Source organism: Armigeres subalbatus, chromosome 2 (genome assembly GCF_024139115.2).
Source record: "Armigeres subalbatus isolate Guangzhou_Male chromosome 2, GZ_Asu_2, whole genome shotgun sequence".
In the NCBI taxonomy this organism is placed as follows: domain Eukaryota; kingdom Metazoa; phylum Arthropoda; class Insecta; order Diptera; family Culicidae; genus Armigeres; species Armigeres subalbatus.
In genome coordinates, this window is record NC_085140.1 from 314,765,964 (window position 1) to 314,786,342 (window position 20,379).

General features: G+C 39.7%; 1 protein-coding gene across 1 annotated transcript in view; it reads left to right on the plus strand.

Annotated features, from left to right (window-relative positions):
- LOC134216759 (proton-coupled amino acid transporter-like protein CG1139) overlaps positions 1-20,379 on the plus strand; it is a 77,028-nt gene that overhangs the window by 43,614 nt on the left and 13,035 nt on the right. Inside the window, exons 2-4 of the mRNA XM_062695571.1 lie at positions 13,674-13,748; positions 13,815-14,213; positions 14,519-14,687. Coding sequence (XP_062551555.1) covers positions 13,690-13,748; positions 13,815-14,213; positions 14,519-14,687 — 627 coding nt within the window. The 5' untranslated portion in view covers positions 13,674-13,689. The remainder of the gene's footprint in view (positions 1-13,673; positions 13,749-13,814; positions 14,214-14,518; positions 14,688-20,379) is intronic.

Below are 20,379 nucleotides of genomic sequence, written 5' to 3' on the forward strand. Positions count from 1 at the left end.
GAAATGTTGGGATGTTGGGATAACATCAAAATTATCGTTTGATTACCGGGCCTGCAAAGCCGAAACGTAGCATACCGTGCGGGACCGAAATCCATACAGCACCGAAATCCGTCCACCTCATGAGATATCAATAAATTAAAAAAGGTTAAAGGTAATTAATGTAGGAATAATTAATCTTATCCTGTTCAGATACTTGACAGTAAGCTTTTAGGGCATAGAATTGGAAAGAAGGCTTTGAAATTAAAACAACAAAAATCAAAAACAAATCGTTACCCACCAAACGCGGAGTTTATGCCGCCATTTTGTTTTTGGCTAATTGCACCAAAAGTAACTGTATTTTAATTGCTAATTGCAAATCATTACATAAGATAAGTGGATTACAAATCGAAGGGATCGCTTCTCAAGGTGCATATCGAACTATTTACAGTGGTAGTTCAGTCAATCAGACTGTTTAAATTTAAATATTCAGTTAAGAAATAGCTGTACGGATTTTGATCCTTTGATTCGAAATCCGTCCACGGTGGACGGATTTCGAGTCAGGAGTAGTTGATTTAATTCATTATTTTATCATGTTTGTCTTAGTTTTTCATGAGTAAATGTGAAACATTTCAAAAGTAGAAGCTTTCATGCGCCTGTGTCAATGACAAACGTTTTATTTACATTCGATTCATATTTTCTAATGACTTTTTCATATAGGGGAACGGTTCGCCACTTCATCTCATAGCTCCTATTTCCATCCCATCAAAAACAAAGCAATGGAAAGGAATTGGGTTTGTTTATTATTTTTGTGATTTTTTTCAGCAGTGAGCACGCATGTTGACAAAAGGAAGCGACGAATTTGATCCCGTATTTCTTTGTTTAGCGATGAGATGGATATATGTACAGTGAGATTGAGATCGGAACAGTTCCCCTACTAAGGTGCTTAAATGTACGGATTTCGATGCCCCACGGTACTTATTCATCGGTAATCAAAACCTAGATCTACATAAAAAATATTGCTGTATTTCGGTAAAATATTGCCCAATTTTTGTGATGGAATTATTGAATTTCGGTGACTTTTTTTCAGAAATCTTATCTGTTGGAATCGTTTTTTGTTGCATAGTCCAGGTGCCGTGTTCCCAATCTCAGTATTTATTTCGTTAACCAAAGTGACGTTTTTTTCTTTCCTCGTGCAACGAACTTGTACCGATCGATGGAAAGATTATTCGTCCAAAGTCCACGTCGGTATATTATATAGGCTGACGTAGTGGGTTCGAATCGTTAAAAAGCTTGTGTTTGCATAAATGAAACTTCAGTTGTCATAACTTTGTCACACAAGTCAGATCGGGTTGACATGTGCAAGACCAACTACTAGTCAATGTTGATTGATCCGGTTCTTTTTGCGTCTTATCTTTTTGATAAATTTTCACTCTAACTTACGTTTCGGCGAGACGAGAAAACGCAACCGACGATGACGGGGATGGTATAATGACAGACAGTGGAACAAAAACGGGAAAAAGGCACGCAAATCGTACACCGATCGTATAATTTGCGTGGCAGAACTTAGCCATCCGGTTTTTTTTGGAGGCTCGTCTCAATCGAAAAAAAAAGTTGCATGGATCGCATCGTCCCCCCGTCGTCAGTTGAGGCTGATGTCATAAAGCTATAAGCTGTGGATCGTCGTCCTTGTTGTAGTTATGAAGGTAGTTTGCATTGCCTTGTGCAGTGTTCATCAGTAATAAATTCTACCGTTTATTTCTTCTGATTATGACTGATTGGTGTCGATGCTGCAGCAGAATTCGTTTTGTATACTACTTTTTTGTCTGTCTCGTTCTAACACTAGGTGTATGATAACTACACAACGTACTTTTTATTGGATGCTAGGAGTGTTAGCCTGAGTTCTATGACGGCGCACACGCAGCACCATCTTCTTCTTTGTTGGCATTACATCCCCGAAGACAATACCGACTTGTAGCTTAGTGTTCATTGAGCACCTCCACAGTAATAAACTAGTTCCCTATTTTTGCATGCGTATATCATGAAGCCAACACGATGATACTTTTATCTCCCTATCATTGTGATATTTTGTTCGTAAAGGAATATAAAAAATGTTAAAAACTTCGCCGGGCAAACATTAATCTTTTCGCGGTTTTCAGACTAACATTCTGTATTAATTTCTTCAAGATCTGAATGAGTATTATAGTTCTTCATCGTAAATTGTGCCGTCCAAGTGCAACATCACTGTTTTTCGATGTTTCTGCATACATTTTTCCATATAAACTTTCAACGAGTTTAGCACCGCCCAAACGTTTACCGATTTGGCTGAAATTTTGTCTGGAGCATCAGGGCATCAAACAGAACCGAATAAAAAGACGGCTTATCAAAAAAATTTAAAAAGTTTTTTCCATACTAATTTTAGCCACCCTGATGTTCATCATATAAACAAACAGGCATATGGAGACGCATTGTTCATTGTTTCATCAAATACTTAAGACTAAACATTTTGTGCAAAAGTTAAAGGTTTTAAATACTAGACATTCGCTAAGTCACATCTAAAAAAATATTAGTTTTCTACAAATCATTTGAACGGGATTTTTAAGTGGGGTTATTTGTTGACGTATCATTAGCAGGGTTTGCAGAAATCGCTCTCAATAGAACAACGCTAAAACAAAGTAAAAAACCAAAGACTAATTTAGACGTCACTGTTGAGCTCTTTCGAACGACCACTTCCAGTACTGCATGTGGTCCTTCGGTACCCAAGCTTGACGTTTTAATGAATACCTTACCTTTCATCGACTTTGCTATACAGTAGCCAATAGCAACATGTCAAATCTTGGAACAGGATAGAATGTGCCAATAAGTTATTTAAAATAGTACCGATTAGGGTGAAAATGACAATCGATTACTTTGATCGGTGGTTTCACATTTCCTGAACTGCAGCTTATTGTTAACTTGTCCGTGTTGCTGGTTTATAAAATGGATATTTATCAAAAAAATTCAAAAGGTAGTTCTTGGATTTTTTGTGTAAAACGGATTTATGCTAGACTGCAAATGATGTATACATGATGTTCAAGGGCTAGGCTTATACATAATATTCAAAGTATTATTACCCGACTTTTATCCGTTTTCACTCTGAAACTCATATAATATCATGTGAAAAAATTACCTGTTAGTACGTAACATCTTTTACTATGAATGACGGAAGTAAAGAACGAGAAAACATCACATTTTTATACACTTTATTTGGATGTTGAAACGTTCTATTCTGCTCTTCAAGCAACGGCTTAAGCGCCACCTTTATATCAGAAGGACCGTTTCTTTGTCTAAGCCTTTCTCAGGGTGGGTCGCAAAGTTATCGACAGAATCCAAACTAAACAAATTGGCACACACAATCAGAAAACTACGTGGAAACTAAGGCAAAAAGAGTAATAAAAAAGAAATGGAAGTCAACCAGAAATGAGCGGCAGAAAACGTCTAAGCTAAATACTCATCAGTAAAAGTTAATTTCAAAATAATCAATTAAACTAAAACTTTACAAACTCTCAAAGTTCTTTGAATAGGACTTTTTTCCAAAGCAAAGCGATTTTTTAATGTTTATTGTGACATAAAGTTGCACCTAAACCTTTACTAATGACGTCACACATTTAACTGGCTTATTAACTAGATCTACAATTTTCGGATTTGATCAGAAGATTTTTCGTATACGTGTCAATCTGACCTTAGCTCCGCATCGGCTAGGCGCTCCAACGACTTCGTTGCGTTTGACTCGAAGCCAGTGGATCTGGATTACAATTGGATTACTACTTTCCCAACCGGAACAACCTTCGTCTAGGCGTAGTGAAGCGTAGCCGGCACAACCTTCGACTACCGTGCGCGTGGAAAGCACGTGACCCAATCCTGGATAGGCCGCCCCCGTTGGATGGGCTTGACGACGCCTATTCAACGTGATACATTTCACTAAAAAACATATTTCATAGTTTTCCACTAAAGAGGCTTACCTAAATAGTCACAATGTTCAACTAGCAATTATGGTAATCGGCCAAACTATTCGAACTTACTAAATTTTGCAAACTAAAATTTGAATCAAATTATTATTATTTAGGCAATATTTAAAACTTGCGAACTTACTAAAAGCTAGGAAAAGAAAAGCTACTTCATTTTCAAACTTGGCGTCACTAAAAATTTGTTTTGGTACTCAACCCACCTTCACCTTAAATTTTATTAAATTTGTAACCGTAGTGAATTTGACGTTTATTCCATCCCTATTTATACCATTCCGCTAGATTTGTATATAGGGATTATATCTGAACCAAAAAACATGATGACACCTGTTCCAGAAATGGCCAACAACAGGTTTCTTTGAAGTGATCCTTTGGGAACCGGCTCCAAAATGGCCAATTCAATCAAACTTCAGCATTTTACAAGACAAGTGGGATTATGACTTTCGGCTATGTTTCTGGGAATATTGGCCATCCCTATGTCACTTCCAAGGCCTTTATACGAGCTTCCGGAAGCATCAAAATAGGTCATTTTCAAAATACCACAAACTATGGCAATACAGGTATCAAACTTTAGCATTTTGCAGAACAATGTCATCCGAATATGATTTTGGGGATATTGGCTAACATGAAGGCAGTTCCGTGGCCCTTCGGGGAGCTTCCGGAGGCATCAAAATTGGGCTTTTAAAAAAAAAGCAAACAGTATGGGTATCAAGCATCAGCGTTTTGCAACACTAGTGGGATTGTGACATACAAATCTAAGGATTTTGGCCACACTTAGAGAGTCCGAAATGGGTATCAATCTGACCTCAGTGTGATATTTTGATAAGGGCCGATGTTGATGCTTCCTGAAGCGCCTCGTAGAGCCTCGGAAGTAACCTCAGGATAGCCCGTATTCCCAGAAACACATCCGGATGTCATAATTTCACTTGTCTGCTGATGCTGAAGTTTGATAATATGGGTACGTTTGTGCCATTTTTTAAATGGCCGATTTTGATGCTTCCAAAAGCTCCCCTGAGGGCAACGGTACTGGTGGTCAATGCTCTCATAATCATATCCGGATGTCATAATCCTACTTGTCTTGCAAAATGCGGAAGTTTAATACCCATACTGTCACAGTTTGTGACACTTCGAAAATGGCCGATTTTGATGTTTCCGGAGGCTTCTTTAAGGGCCTCTGAACTGACCCCAGAATCGTATCCGGATGTCATAATTCCACTTGTCTTGCAAAATGCTGAAGTTTGATACCCACATTGCTAATATGGTGCGGAAATATTGAACTGGCCATTTTGGTTCCCAAAGGGTCACTTCAAAGAAACCTGTTGTTGGCCATTTCTGGAACAGGTGTCATACAAAACTACCGGAATTGTATAATTAGGGATGAAATAAACGTCATTTTCTGGGACTTGTATCGTCAAAAAAGGACGTTGTGGTCAAATTCACTTCATCTAACCCAGTGACCCACCGGATAGGAGGACCACATTACAAGTCCCAAAATGTATTCTGAATTCTAGAATCCTTACGAGCAGAACAGTGATAAAACCTTTCTCCTTCACTCGGGCCCAGGTCAAATACACGGGGCGTCATTCTGGATTCCAAACTAAACTGGAATGCTCATATTAAGTGAGCGATCGAAAAGGCAACCACCCAAGTAACATTTTAAGTCTTATAACGCTCTTGAAGATCATAATTTACTCTTCAAGAGTGTTATGGAACCAGCATAAAACCAAAATGTTACTAGGGCAGTGCCTTACGGATATGCTCTAAAATATTTGGAAGAAAATGGGGCCAAAAATGATTAATTGGATCTAAACTTCCAACTTCGTCCAAAACTGACATATGCCGCTCTTGTATAGTGGCCAAAAACAAAAGAGACTACTGCACAGAAGAATCTGACCAAAGTGCAAAGGTTAGTGTCCATTGCTATAACGAGAGCAATGCGTAGCACACCTTCAAAATAGTTAGAAGCAATTCTTTGTGCAGTTAGAAGCGGAAAAGAATATGCAAAAGCTCAAGCGTTTGAAGTTATTCAAGTCAGGAGACTTAGATGGTCACTTAGATGGAGACTGGATGAAACTTGTGGAGAACTATGACATTCCTTAGAACATATGTGAACAATCACGTATGGTTTGGGATGTCGGGTGTCCCACTGTTCGGGACGGTTCCATAAAGTTCTATACTGATGGCTCAAAAATTGGAACAAAAACGGGAGCAGGAATCTTCGGTTCTGGGATAGCGATCACAATGGCATTGTGAAACTGGGGAGATTTTTGCTATAATGAAGTATGCAAATATCTGTGTAGAGAGGAAATATAGATTAGTAGTTTGTGCAACAAGTTGCAAAAAGATGTTTTTTTCAGCACGAGTTGTACGTTTATTAGGGTGGTTCAAAATATTGATTTTGCTCCACAGCGCTCATTTGATTCTTTATCATGTTCTGAGTGTCCTCTGGAAATTTGAGCTCATTTGGATTAAAACTGATTTACCACAAGCCGTTTCAAGTTTGCATGCAAATTAGTATGGGGAAATTTATGTTTTCATTATACTGTTAATGACGCTTCCCCATTAGGCGCAGTTTAAAAGAAACCCTACATAGCCAAAAGGAATACTCAAGAGCTTTCACCCATCGAAAACCGCATGTTGATTAATCGCCCCAATAATTAGTAATCGATTTTAATACAGGTTGCAAATCTTTAGTCATGATCGTTAAACTTCTTTCAAGGCATCACTGAAATGTGCAGTGCAACATAGTAGCCTGAATTTGTGGGTGCTATCTTTCGCGCCACGAGCAGCAATGTTGCCTGTTGAGTTATGCAATTAGCTCTAAAAACCACGTTATAGATTAAATTTGATTACTAATTATTGGAACGATTAATTAAGATGCAGTTTTCGCTCAGTGAAAGCTCTTGAGTATACCTTTTAGCTATGTAGGTTTTCTTTCAACCTGCGCTTAATGGGGAAGCGTCAATAACAGTATAATGAAAAAAATTAATTCCCCATATTAATTTCCATGAAAACTTGAAATGGCTTGTGCTAAATCAGTTTTAATCCAAATGAGCTCAAATTTTCAGAGGACCACCCTAACTATGAGTGCAGATAATATCGAGTTTTGCAACGAGTTGCAAACGCTTTTTTTTGCAATGAGCCGTGATAAGCCGTGAAGCGATAGATATACTTGCCTTTGGAAATTTTTGAAGTCATATCCATCAAACTATCTAATTTAATACGCGACGCAGAGAATGCACTATTTGAACACTTACCCAAGCTAGTTCAGCAAAATTTAGTCATGTAACTACTGTTCTGATGTTGGTTTCTCATTATAGCACCCATTTCGTTGATATGGAAAAGTAGGCCGTTTTATCACTCAAAGACGAACTGTAAACCAGGTATTATGATCAGGAATTGCAAAAATGCATTTTTTTAATGTATTTTCACAGACAGTCAGTGCCGCTCAGCATTAAGTAGCTTTAAATGTACGTCAAAACTTGTCTGGGAATGCATTCTTTCATTGCGCCATGGTGTGCCAAGAGAACTCCGTGAATCTGTACTGGGTTCCAGGACACTGTGACATTGGAGATATTGAAAAGGCAGAAGAGCTTGCAAAATGAGGTTTAAATACACAGTTTATTGGTTCAGAATCTTTCTGCGGTATATTATACTGTACCATAAAAATGGATTTCCTGGGAAGTCAAAGGTTGATGATCAACTGGTTGGTAGCAGAAAAGTGTGCTCAATCAAAGAGATTTATAAACCCCAATGTTTCAGTAACCGAAAAGCTCTTGGATCTTGGAGCTTATTGGCGAAGATATTTGGACTGCAAATCCTGGAAGGGTAGTGGGATTTTATTAACTCAACTATTATAATATACCACAAAAGTTCAACTCAATGGACGCAGTGATTCTAGGCCCCAACAAAAAAATCGATAACGACTCACCTGGATCAAAAGTTACAACTGTAATTGTTGTTTCTAGTGCACGATGAAACGGATGGTGAACTGAAGGCTAACAAAACTCCTCGAAAGCACTGGTCGCGTTGATAACCGGCAGCACCCCTTCCTTCGCGCCGCGGAACCAGCACGTGTTTTGCATCATTTGGGCAGATCCCCGAGGATGCCAGGAGCGCTTGTCACCATATCGTGTTAGCTTCCTTGGTCTTCTTCAAAGCCTACAACCGCATCTGGATGCCTACCCGGGTAGAAACCGTGATATTGATAACAAAACATGAAATTAACTTGTTTGAAATAATAGTAAAAATAACTAGCGAAAATAACAAAAAATTGCACCGAAATATCATAAAAATATCGAGTTTTGCTATTAACAAGAACAAACTAATAGCTCAAGATATTGCTAAGTTCTTGTTAATAGCAAAACATGATATTTTTATGATATTTCGGTGCAATTTTTTGTTATTTTCGCTTGTTATTTTTACTCTTATTTCAAACAAGTTAATATCATGTTTTGTTATCAATATCACTTTTTACTGTTAATGAGCCATTATCGCCTACCCGGGTAGAGTTTTTGAGAAACTAAAGTTTCGGGGGATCACCGGAAACCTACTACAATTCGCCAAGAACTTCCTTTCTAATCGCTCGTTCTAAGTCCTGCTCCGGAGCCAAAAATCCAAAACGGTGAAGGTCGTCGTATTTATGCTGACAACACATCACTTAATTGAAAATTTTCAATTTTCTGCCCAAATTAATTACTTCAAAAAAGTAAACAACAGCTGATTTGGTTTCTTTATGGCAAATTTCGATGATTTTTTTCGGTTGTCAACGGCAAAACTCTCACCAACACTTGCAAAGCTTGGCCGTTTGCACCGGTTGTATACCACCCTGATCGCCGCCCTTTTCAGCAATAACGACTGCAGACTATGCGACCGAATGAACAACGCACTCAGCGACCTATGCCAGAAACGCCTTCCAGGATTGCCGACCTGCGTCTCTTAGAACTTAGAAGCTGGGAAAGAAGCGGCCCTAAATCGGATTTATGCCCAAAAAAAAGGCTTAACAATAAACCTATATGGGCCCAGGCGCCGACCCTATTCAACGACTGAATCTCGAACAAATCCTCGAACTCCGAAACTATTTCCACAGGCAGGTCAAAAGTCGAAGGTAGGGTCGGCAGCAGAGCCGCTTCTGATGCCATCGAAGCTTATTATTATACCATCTACCAAACCACTGCTCGGTACTCTTAGCGGAAGCTGCGGCCATGCTCCAGACCATGGCCCGACCTAAAGCGAAGCGCATTTTAACCGTCCCTGACTTGGCCAGTGAGATGACAGCCCTGACCACCCCTACCAGCAAACATTCTTACATATTGGGAATCTAATATCCCCTGCAGAATATTACGAAGCATGCAAGTGTCAGCTCTCAGTAAACCATATTTTGAACAATGGCCTCATCATCCAAGCTGCCCGAACTGCCAGCGATAAACAAAACACAATATCCGCCTTGAGGAACAACACTCTGGATTAGGGATGAATCGATACTAGTAAATACGAGTAAATACTCGATACTTTTGATTCGATACCAACTACTTTTGGAATCGATATCGATATCGAATCAATCGAGTACCCTATTTAAAGTCTATTAAATTCAATAAACCTTAGTATGTTCTTCGAAATAATCTTCTATGTTTTAGTATTTAATTCGAATGAAAATACCAAGTATTCATTTTTTGCCGTTCAACACTTATTTGTGCTAATTGTGGTTTATATATAAAAGTGTACTAAGCTTTATTCTATATTTCTAATAATTCACTTAAAGTTGAGGATAGTAAATTTGGCCTATCCTCAATCTCAAAGTGAGCACACGTCTCGTATTGTGCGGTACAGTCACAGGCAGTAATTTCGAGAGACTATGGAATCCGTAGAAAATCCTAGGAATCTAAAAGCATTTGAATAACCTTAAGGGTCTGGAGAATGTAAGAATATTGAAAATTAGTTAAGATAGTTAGTTAGTTAGTTAAAAGCCTCTGAGTCAGCATCCATAGATCTGAAAAGATCAAAAAAATCTGTAAAACAGGAAAACGCCTGAAGCATTTGATACATACACATACTATAGCATACGCTCAGATGACCGGCGCCGCAAACCGCACGGCCACGAAATAAAGATTGCAAAACTTTTTTTTTTAATATTAAGAAAATTCAATGTAATCGTTTCTAAGAAATCGAATAGTTGGCATCATACTGGGTGTTGATAGGACACAAAATTCTCTAGAAACGATTTGATTAAATTTTGAATTTATTAACTTATTAAAATAATTACTCATAACAATATTGCTCAATAAAGCTTTCAAAATAAATAATGCATTAGGGGTCCCGGATTGATCCAAGAAATGAATTCTCACTTTACTCAATCCTATATTGGTTTAAAATTCCCTCGAACTCGATAGTAAATGGCTCAAACATCTCGGGTAATCTCGACATTGAACTAATATATGAAGCTGTGGTGCAAATGTCCCATCCCATTGGAGAAGCATCAGAGAGATTCGCATCTTTAAAAACATGAATTAAAAATACGAAAAATGCATTCAATGATCAAAAGATGGAATTGGTTTACATATGAAATGCTTCACGTGAAATAAATTTTAACAGCTTTTAATACACTCTCGAGATAAGTGAATTAAAATATCAAATAACAAAAAGTAATTAAATGTGCTTAATTCTCTAGTGTTCTATTCAACATCAATAATGAATAACTACTTGACAGTGACCAAACAATCGTTTTCGAATTTTTTTTCAAATATATGAGTACTCATATGACACGAGTAGGTATCGATACTTTCAATTCGATATTTAGTGGTATCGATACTTTTATACGAGACTATTTTAAAGTAAAAGTATCGATATCTCAGTGGTATCGTTTCATCCCTACTCTGGATGAGCCAAAGACGAAGAACATCAATCTGTTCAAGCAAATCTGACTAGTGGCTACTCAAAACAACTAGCTCTTCGGACACCTATTTACAAAACAACGAAACCGGAAAACGCCGATTGCGACTCCCCGCAACGAAACAAGGCCCCCTCAAATCTTTCAGCTCAATTCACACCGATTTGGTTGCTGTAACTCATATATACGTCTAGAATTGGTCGTTGGTAGCAAACAAGTATGTGGATTGAAGGTATAGAACATCGAGATGTAGAGAGTCGACTGTATATACTTGTAATAAGAACTGACTTGTCAAAAACTTCCTAACCCTACTCAAAGCATCCTGCAATTACTCCACAACCTTCAGAGATGAACCAGCCTTGGAATGCAATTCCCTTTAAAACAAAAAGCTTTGCATGAATTCCATCCCTGCAAGTGCTTGGTTTCCATTCATAATCATTCGCAACTCGATGGTGAGGGTACTATTGCAATGCGCTGGCAGTGTCGATAGTGACAAGAGAACTGATATTGACGTCATTTTTGAACATTTTTCCATATTGATGAGATCCGTCGAAGTGGTATTAAAATAAAATGCTCAATGGCGGTTTCGATAAAGGCGTAGGTAAACAATTCCCAACTGCCAACTGAGGCAGTCGACATTATCTTCGACAAATAGTCGGTTCCCATGCGAGATCGTACATGTACGTATGTGATTAATCCCTTGAACAACTCAATGGAAGTGATAGCCGTATGAATGGAGAAGGGTGTGCGACTCCCTCGTTGCAAAATACATAAACTTTATTAGATTCCAGCTTGATGTCATAATAGTCACTGTTTGCAATGCATGCTGGACGCGATATCTGTCAATCTAGCGTGGCATTATTATCATTCTAGCTGGGGGAGGGCCATTGACTATTGTTATTTCGAAAACGAATAGTCATACGAATCTAGGCCGAGATAAATGCAATCAGGTATGATATGATTGATCACATTGAACGCGCGTAGATGTCTCACTCCTAGTCATCGTACTGTTTGCACATCGCTCTGGTGATGGTTCATCCGTTCCAGTCTCGTCGTAACAAGTTGAAGGTCAGCTGGCCAATCTTTTCCGCTTATTCAGAACACCGGTTGAACCAGACTTGCCGGCCGATCATTGCACCACTCCCAAGAGAACCAGCTACAGTGCGGTGGATTTGTTGCTCTTGGTTCCAACACGATGGATGGGAATCAAAGTTTATTTCATGGTATCACTCTCCATTCTTAGTGACCGCCTGGGCACGGAAACAGGTTTGTACCAGGAAGCCGGCATTTGCGCCAACTGACGACGCCTGCCATTAGGGGCTTTGTCTCGCTACGGATCGCGATTTAATTGCAACTGCGTGGTCCAGGAACCAGTACTAATGTCAAGCGGGTGGAAACTATAAATGGCAATCTGAGAATAAAAAGTGCATATTGCGAATGCGAACAATTGCGCTACTGACGATGGAACAATTATAACCGGGGATTGCTCTAATCTGCAATGTTTTACATGCAAATTAAAACAGAACGGTAGACTTTTTCCCATGTAGAATATTGTTGGACGCGCATCTACTGCTGTACCTGATCGAGCTGGATACAAGTGATTTCTAAAAATGAACTCGCCTGAAAATTGCTGCAGTGGAGACCGCGTGACTACGCTTGGATCATCTGAGGATGTCCGTAATTCTGTCAATTGGATAATGACCGAGTGGCGTTCGTGCGTGTTAGTATTTTGCGCGAAGATTATGCGGAATAAATAAGTGCTATCTCTATTGAATAATGCATCCAGCTGCTTTCTTCTATTTTCGGAATAGTTTGAATTAGGCAGAATTGTAGGTGACATTGACATTGGTTTGGTTATCATTGAACATTATTAGCTGGCAACAGATTTATGTTTTTCAAATGGATGGATGGTATGGATGATAGATGGATCTCCTCTACAAACCATACAGATTTGTTTGAAGCGGAAAAATTATTGTTTCAAAAATTGGCTCATGTTGGATTCTAATTTTATGGAAATGTGTACGCTGAACAAGTGCCAGATCTTTTTTTACAATTCCGCATAAAAATCTCCCAAAATATTTTTTTAAATTAATCGTTCATACACAGTTTTCTCTAGATTTTTGTACAAAATATTTGCATATGTATTGTATGAAAAATTCTTCAGAATTTTTTGTATTATATTAAAACATAAAAAAAGGATCACTGAATATATTTCAGGCATGAACAATATGTTCAATATTCTTGTATTATTACTCCAGATCGATAATTCCCACTTTGGGCACAAATGAAAGTTGGCGATGCTAGCATGGATTTGATTTTCAACGTCTTATAATTTAAGTTCTATAAAAACACAGGTCATGACATTCACATAGAAACATACGAAAACTCTGTCTCTAACTACGCTGGTGGTATTCAATTAAATGAGATACTACCAACAAGGCATACCATCACTCATTAAACACTACTTGGCATTCATTGTTTGTAGGAACATTTCGACGACGTGATTGCAATCCGCATAGGCAGCCTGCCACAATGTCAACTTCTTTCCATTCTGTTTTTGCGACTTTTGGCGGGCATTACTCTCACCCACTTCGCAATTTAATGAAACGTAGGAGGTTTGGCATTCAAATTGACGGCGATTGCTATCGATTACGCAAATTAGTGTCGATGATTGTCGTAAACTGGGGAAGGTGCGAGGCATGAATCACTTTCAACTTGCATCGGGATTCCCTCATTATATTTTTTGATGAGACCCGAAACACATTATTTACTTTATGATTAAGCATTTCGTTTCCATTCTTTTTCAGATAAAAATATCTCAAAATGACCGTAGACAAAGGTCATAGCAATACGGCGTTCGTAGGAGATGAGCAGGTGCCAAGGTAAATATTATTAAGTTCGTTAGTTAAAATAAGCAATACAACTTTCTTTTTACAATTACTATCCAGCAAAAAATCTACTGCAGCTAAAACGATCAGTGCCAACAGTTATGTGCTCGAAATTCAGGACAAAAAGCATGGTATAGAGGTAGACTACAACCCGTACGAACACCGGCACGTGGAGCACCCAACCACAAGCAATGAAACGTTGATCCATCTGCTGAAAGGCTCTCTCGGTACGGGCATTCTGGCTATGCCCAACGCTTTCCATCACGCCGGTTGGTTGGTGGGTTCCATCGGTACCCTGCTGATCGGTATACTGTGCACCTACTGTATCCACCTGCTGATCAAGGCTGAGTACGAGCTGTGCCGGCGGAAACGAGTTCCTAGTCTGAACTATCCAGCTGTGACCCAAACCGCCCTCATGGAAGGGCCCGATGCGCTCAAACCCCTCGCCAATGTGATAATGTAAGTTTGTTCGATGAACCCCTGCAAGTATCGTTGAATACCACCGAGTGCCGCAGATCATCATTAGCCTCATCTCATTTTCAGAGAACGCGCGCAACACTGCGGTGCAGTTCTGCCATCAATCACACCCCTTCCATCATCCCACGAGAACCCGCTAGTTCGAAGCGAGCGATCACAATTTATTAATCGGAAAATTCTCTTCTCTACCCTTCCTTCAATCTCCACGGTTGTGCACCCCTCCGGGTCCAAAATGTGTGAAAATGTAAAACAATTGCGCTGCTGAACTGAAACAACCCCCGCCTCAGACACATAATCAACGTCTTTCTGCTCATCTACCAGTTGGGAACATGCTGTGTTTATGTCGTTTTCGTTGCATCCAACATTAAGGCAATCGCCGACTATTACACCGAGACTCCCACCGACGTGCGGTTGTTTATGCTGATCATCTTGCTGCCATTGATCTTGATCAACTGGGTAAGTGTTTGCATGCCGAATGCTAGTGGACAGAACGGTTATAAACTAATTTCCCTTGCTGGTAGGTGTAAAATGCTAGAAATAGCACCGGTAGGATAAATGCGGCACAGAACAATGCGTTAAATGCAGCGGACAGGGTTGAATTTTTGTTGATATAAATGTATCAATTTTTACAAATTGGTTCGGTATACTAAGTTGAGTAATACTTGTTGATTTTTGAAAATAAGCTATGGCGTTGAAATTAAGCGAACTAGAGATAACAAAACAATATCTCGCTTAACTTTTCAAAAGGACCTAAGTAACATTTTTTTCATGAATTAATTTGAGTATTGCAATCAAAAGCTTTCATGTTGTTCTGTTGGTTGCGCTATTCAAATTAATTCATGAAAAAAATGTTACTTAGGACCTTTTGAAAAGTTAAGCGAGAATCTTAAATTTGAACCGAAACAAGGATGTCATGGATCATTTAATAATCTGGGTTCGATCATTTGGTAGTTTGTCAATAACTCATTCCAGGAGCTGTGTTGAAATGTGTTGTACGGTGGACTTCTAGTGCAAAGTTTTTTCTACAACTCTGTGAAATGGTTCGTTGTTTGAATTCCACTGATAACGGAGTCATAGCGCTAGTTGTAACTCAAACTGAATGAATGGAATTTTGTTATTATTTAGTACAAGTTACGGAAACTATCGCTATAACTCCGTTATTAGTAGAATTCAAACAACGAACAATTAAGCAGAGTTGTAGAAAAACCTTCGCACTAGAAGTCCACCACAATTTTGAGATTCAGCTTCTAGAATGAAAAAATATTTTAAGCTCTTTTTAGTGGAATGTATTCAACCGTCTAAGACGTGTTTAGTACTCTCCATTTAATTCCAAACGTAGTGGAATTAAATGGAGAGTACTAAACTCGTCTTAGACGGTTCTAGAATGAGTTATTCCCAAACTATTAAATGATCGAACGCAAACTACTAAATGATCAATAACATCTTTGCACCGAAATATCATTTAAATATAAATATATACTATTAATAAGAATAAACTAATAGTTCATGCACCCAACCAGCGGATGGCAGATTTTAATACAGTTCGGCATAAGAATCTTACAAAAACTGTATAACATATTGGCATATACAATTTCGGAAGATTTAAATGGGTGGTATAGTCGAAGACGACGTAGAACCAGGCCAGTTGGCCACATAACTGAATCTCGAAAGCTGAGCTTCATCAACGATGCCATCGACATTAATTCGAGAGCGTTAGTGGAGATATATTAGCCACACATTACGCAAGAGCGTAGATGAACTCTGCAACCAAGCGCTGGACTAGAATCCAGCAGGACATCGCAGTAGAGACAGACCATGGTAGAACTACGTTGCTGTATTCGACTTCGGGACAGTTCGTCGAATGGCATTTCACCAAATGACGTGTAGTCGATTGACATTTGGTCAAAAGGACATTAGGTCGAATGGACATTCAGTCGAATGATGAAAGTGAATTTCAGCATAGGTACTTACTTCATACTTGATACTTGATGGGCTACAGCACTTCGATGAACCTACGCCGAATAGCGTATCCTTCTCCACTGGACTCGATGCTGGGCCAATAGCTTCCAGTCGCCCTGAACAATAAGCGCCCTCAGGTCCTCTTCAACTGCAAGAAGCCATAGTGTACGCGGCCATCCACGAAGCCTGCGGCCTCTTCCGGGTTCTCTACTAAATATTATCTTCGCTTGACGTTCTTCCGGCATACGAACAACGTGTCCAGCACACCGTAGTCTGCAGTGTTGTATAAGCTTAAAAATATCCTGCCCTTTATACACCTGGTACAATTCATTCATGCGACACTGCCAGATGTCGTTCTCCTGTTTACCGCCGAGTATTGTTCGCAGCACCTTAGGCTCAAACACTACGAAAGCTATCCGATCAGTCTCCTTTAACGTCCATGTTTCATGGCCGTATAAAGCCACCGGAAGAATCAGAGTAGTATACAACGCGAATTTTGTCTTCGTTTGCATACTACGGGACTTAAGCTGATTACGAAGTCCGTAATAAGCACTATTTGCAGCTACAATACGCCTTTTCACCTCTCGGGTAACATCATTATCGCACGTCACTAATGTTTCAAGCATTAGCATTGAGCAATGCACACAAATTCGTAGGTGGTACAAGGCAAGATTATTGTATGAGAGTAGCATCACTTTCATCCGTTACCACAGATATTGATTTAGGACTAATCACTATCTCTTAGATGGAAGCAACGCACTCTCCAATAGTCGAGATCTGTCCTGGCTACGTCCTTGCGAATGCTGAGGAAAGGTACGGGTGGTTAGTTGAACACCTCCTTAAGAAAGATGCAGAGAGCTCTATGACCTCTCATAGGTGCCACTGGAAGTTTTGGGATTGTGTGGGAGGTTATAACAGTAGGAATCGTTTTGGTAGAACGTGAAACACAGAAAGAATTAAGATAGAAATAGAAAGGGACGACTTTGGAATTGAACCCACGACATCCTGCTTATAAGGCAGACACACGTGAGTAATGTTCCAAGATACACAAATTCTTCTATCACTTCAAATTTTTCACCATCCAGCACCATTTCGCTACCACCACCACTAATGAACCCACGTTGATTGCCAGCGACCATGTACTTCGTTTTGCTGGTATTGATCGTGAGTCCAATCCTCACTGTCTCCCTCTTAAAAGGCACAAAAGCCTCTTTTACGGCACGGCGATCAATCCGCTAAAAAAGATACCGTCCGCAAATCATCCGCAAAGCATATGCGATCTTGTGGTAATGGTACCGCTTCTTTGCACACCAGCTCTCCTAATCGCTTCCTCGAGCGCTATATTGAACACTAGATTCGAGAGTGCATCACCCTGCTTTAATCCGTCTAATGTAACAAATGACGTCGATATTTCATCCGGAACCCTTACACTTGATTTCGAGTCGTCCAAAGTTATACGAATCAGCCGTATCAGTTTCGTCGGGAAACCATGTTCTAGCATAATCTGCCATGATTCCGTTTCACTAAACAGTACCCCGCCTTGAAATCAATAAACAGATGATGTGTCTGCAAGTTGTACTCCCGGAATTTATCAAGGATTTGTCTCAGGGTAAACATTTGATCCGTCGTTGATCGGCCATCACGAAAACCTGCTTGGTATTCGCCAACGAAGGACTCTTCATACGGTTGAACAGAATACGGGACATAATTTTGCCCGCCGAATTAAGGAGGGATATTACTCGCTCATTGACGCACCCCAGTCTGTGCCCTTTTTTTAAGAGAGGGCAAATAAGGCCGTCCAATCAGCTAGCAATTCCTCGTCTTCCCATATTTTTGACATAATATGGTGCAGAACTTCAAAAAGCTGCCTTATTGTTTTTCAGCTCTTTAATAGCTTTTTTACCCTCATCTAGTGTAGGCGACTCCACAGGTTGTCCATCGTCGCCAATATTTATTCTGTTCACCGATGCTCCGTTACTTCCACTATTCAACAAAGTCTCGAATTGTTGCTTCCATCTGGCAGCCATTTCGGTTTTATTTGTCAGCAAATTCCCTTCAACGCATATCTTTGTGCTCCATTTTTTCCTGCGCCTCACCATTCACTTGTTCTTCATACTATTTTTTCTCTCTGCTGTGGGTTCGTTTTTCGACTGCTCTTGCTTCCTTGTACCGATATCTATTCGATCGGGTACCCGACACCAACATCCAGCTTCTGGCAAGGTTCTGACACTCTCTGACACTCCACATCGAACCAACCCATCCTGGATCGTCTCTGTGCAGTGACTACCACCTCCCGTGCTGTTGTGCTCACCGCCCATGGATCGAATCCCATAGATCGTTGATGTTGTCGCTAACGTTGATTGCACTTATCCGTTTGTCAAGCTTCGGGCGGTACTCAGCCGATACTCCTTCCTCCGACAATCGCTGGATATTGTAACGCATCATTTGCTGTGATATTTCCTTCGATAATTCCGCTGGGAACCAGGCAGACGCTGTTTGAGCTGCACCTCCTGGTGAACAGACGCTCGAGACGTACCTTCTCACTCTAGCTGATGTCAGAAGGACAACAGTGCCCAGGCTGCACTACCAGCTAAGTACACAACCCTTAGCTGGCGGTCTTTTGTCATCGGACGACTCGTGGAAGCGTGAGATAGAAACTAATGGGGACCAGAGCTATGTTGGGCGCTCCTTCCTTGATGTCAACCCATTAGAACAGGCAACAATATCAAAAATTTGCATCGAAATATCATTTAAATATAAATAATACTATACTGCCGTGAAACGCATATTTGTCCCATATGAATACGAAATCGTGCAAAGATGCTACAGATATGCTATCAACGACAGTATGGTTGCGAATAAACTAATATTTCATGCACTCAAGCAGCGCGCGGATGTCAGATTTTAATACAGTTTTGCATTAAAATCTTACAGACACTGTATACAATTTTGGCATTTGGCCAAAAGAACATTTGATCGAAGGGACATTTCTCGCTTAACTTTTCAAAAGGACCTAAGTAACATTTTTTTCATGAATTAATTTGAATAGCGCAATCAACACAACAACATGAAAGCTATTGATTGCGCTATTCAAAATAATTCATGAAAAAAATGTTACTTAGGTCCTTTTGAAAAGTTAAGCGAGATTTGTCGTTTGAATATAGTCAAATGGAAATTTAGTCGAATGTTGAAATTGAATTTCATCACAATAGGTCGGTAAAAGTTATCTATTTAAAGGGATAATTATTCAATGGATTTTTGCTTAAACTTTCCTTATCCAAACGAAACGTGGTTCTCTGAATTAAGAGGAAATTTTATTGACTTGTCTCCTAATCAAAATGAGATATATTTTTTTTTGAGAAAATAACGAATTATCAAATTGATATACTGAATTTGAAAATAAAGCTGAAAATGCCAAAGGGGATTGGACTCTGTGGATCTCATTCGCCGGTTGACTTAAAATCCTATAATAAACGTTTGCACCGGATGTATTAGTTATGGTGGTTCAGGAACCTTCTTACAATACCACAAGTTCCAAAAACTACTGTCTTTTGGATGCTGTGGAGGTTATGAGATAGGTCCAGCTCTCCTAAGGATCTCAGAAGAGATTTCGCGACCAGCCCTGTCGTCGTAAAATTTGGGGTACTTAGTCGCCTATTTTTTAAGGGGGCGCTCATACAATAAGACTATTTTGAGGGCGCATATTCGAAAACTAAGAATTTCGGTGGGACTAGGGTTTAGAAGTTCGGTTCGGGAAACTGCGAATCTCAACTTCACCGGAAGCATACGCATACACGTCGATGTGCTGTAATACCACGGATTTGGCATCGTAGCGTTGCAGGGGGTGTGTTGGAAGGGATCAATGGTGCGAATGATTAGAAGTAATCGCCATCTACCAGAGCTGCGGCAACACACGCGAGCTGGAAACATTTTTCAACGTGATGGGCGATATGCAAAGGAGCGTGATCGGGTGGTAACCGATCATTAAGAGGTTCTAAATCCGGGTCATTAACTATAGCATAATCATCGTCCATAGCCCACTCCGGAAGCACTGAATATTATAAGGACGCATTCTACGCACAGCTCAAACATAAATTCGAAAGCTGCCCAAGCCAATACGTCAAAATCATCATGAGTCATGTAAATGCTCTGCTCAGGTTGGTCAGGGGGAGGAGTTCAGAAAGACTAT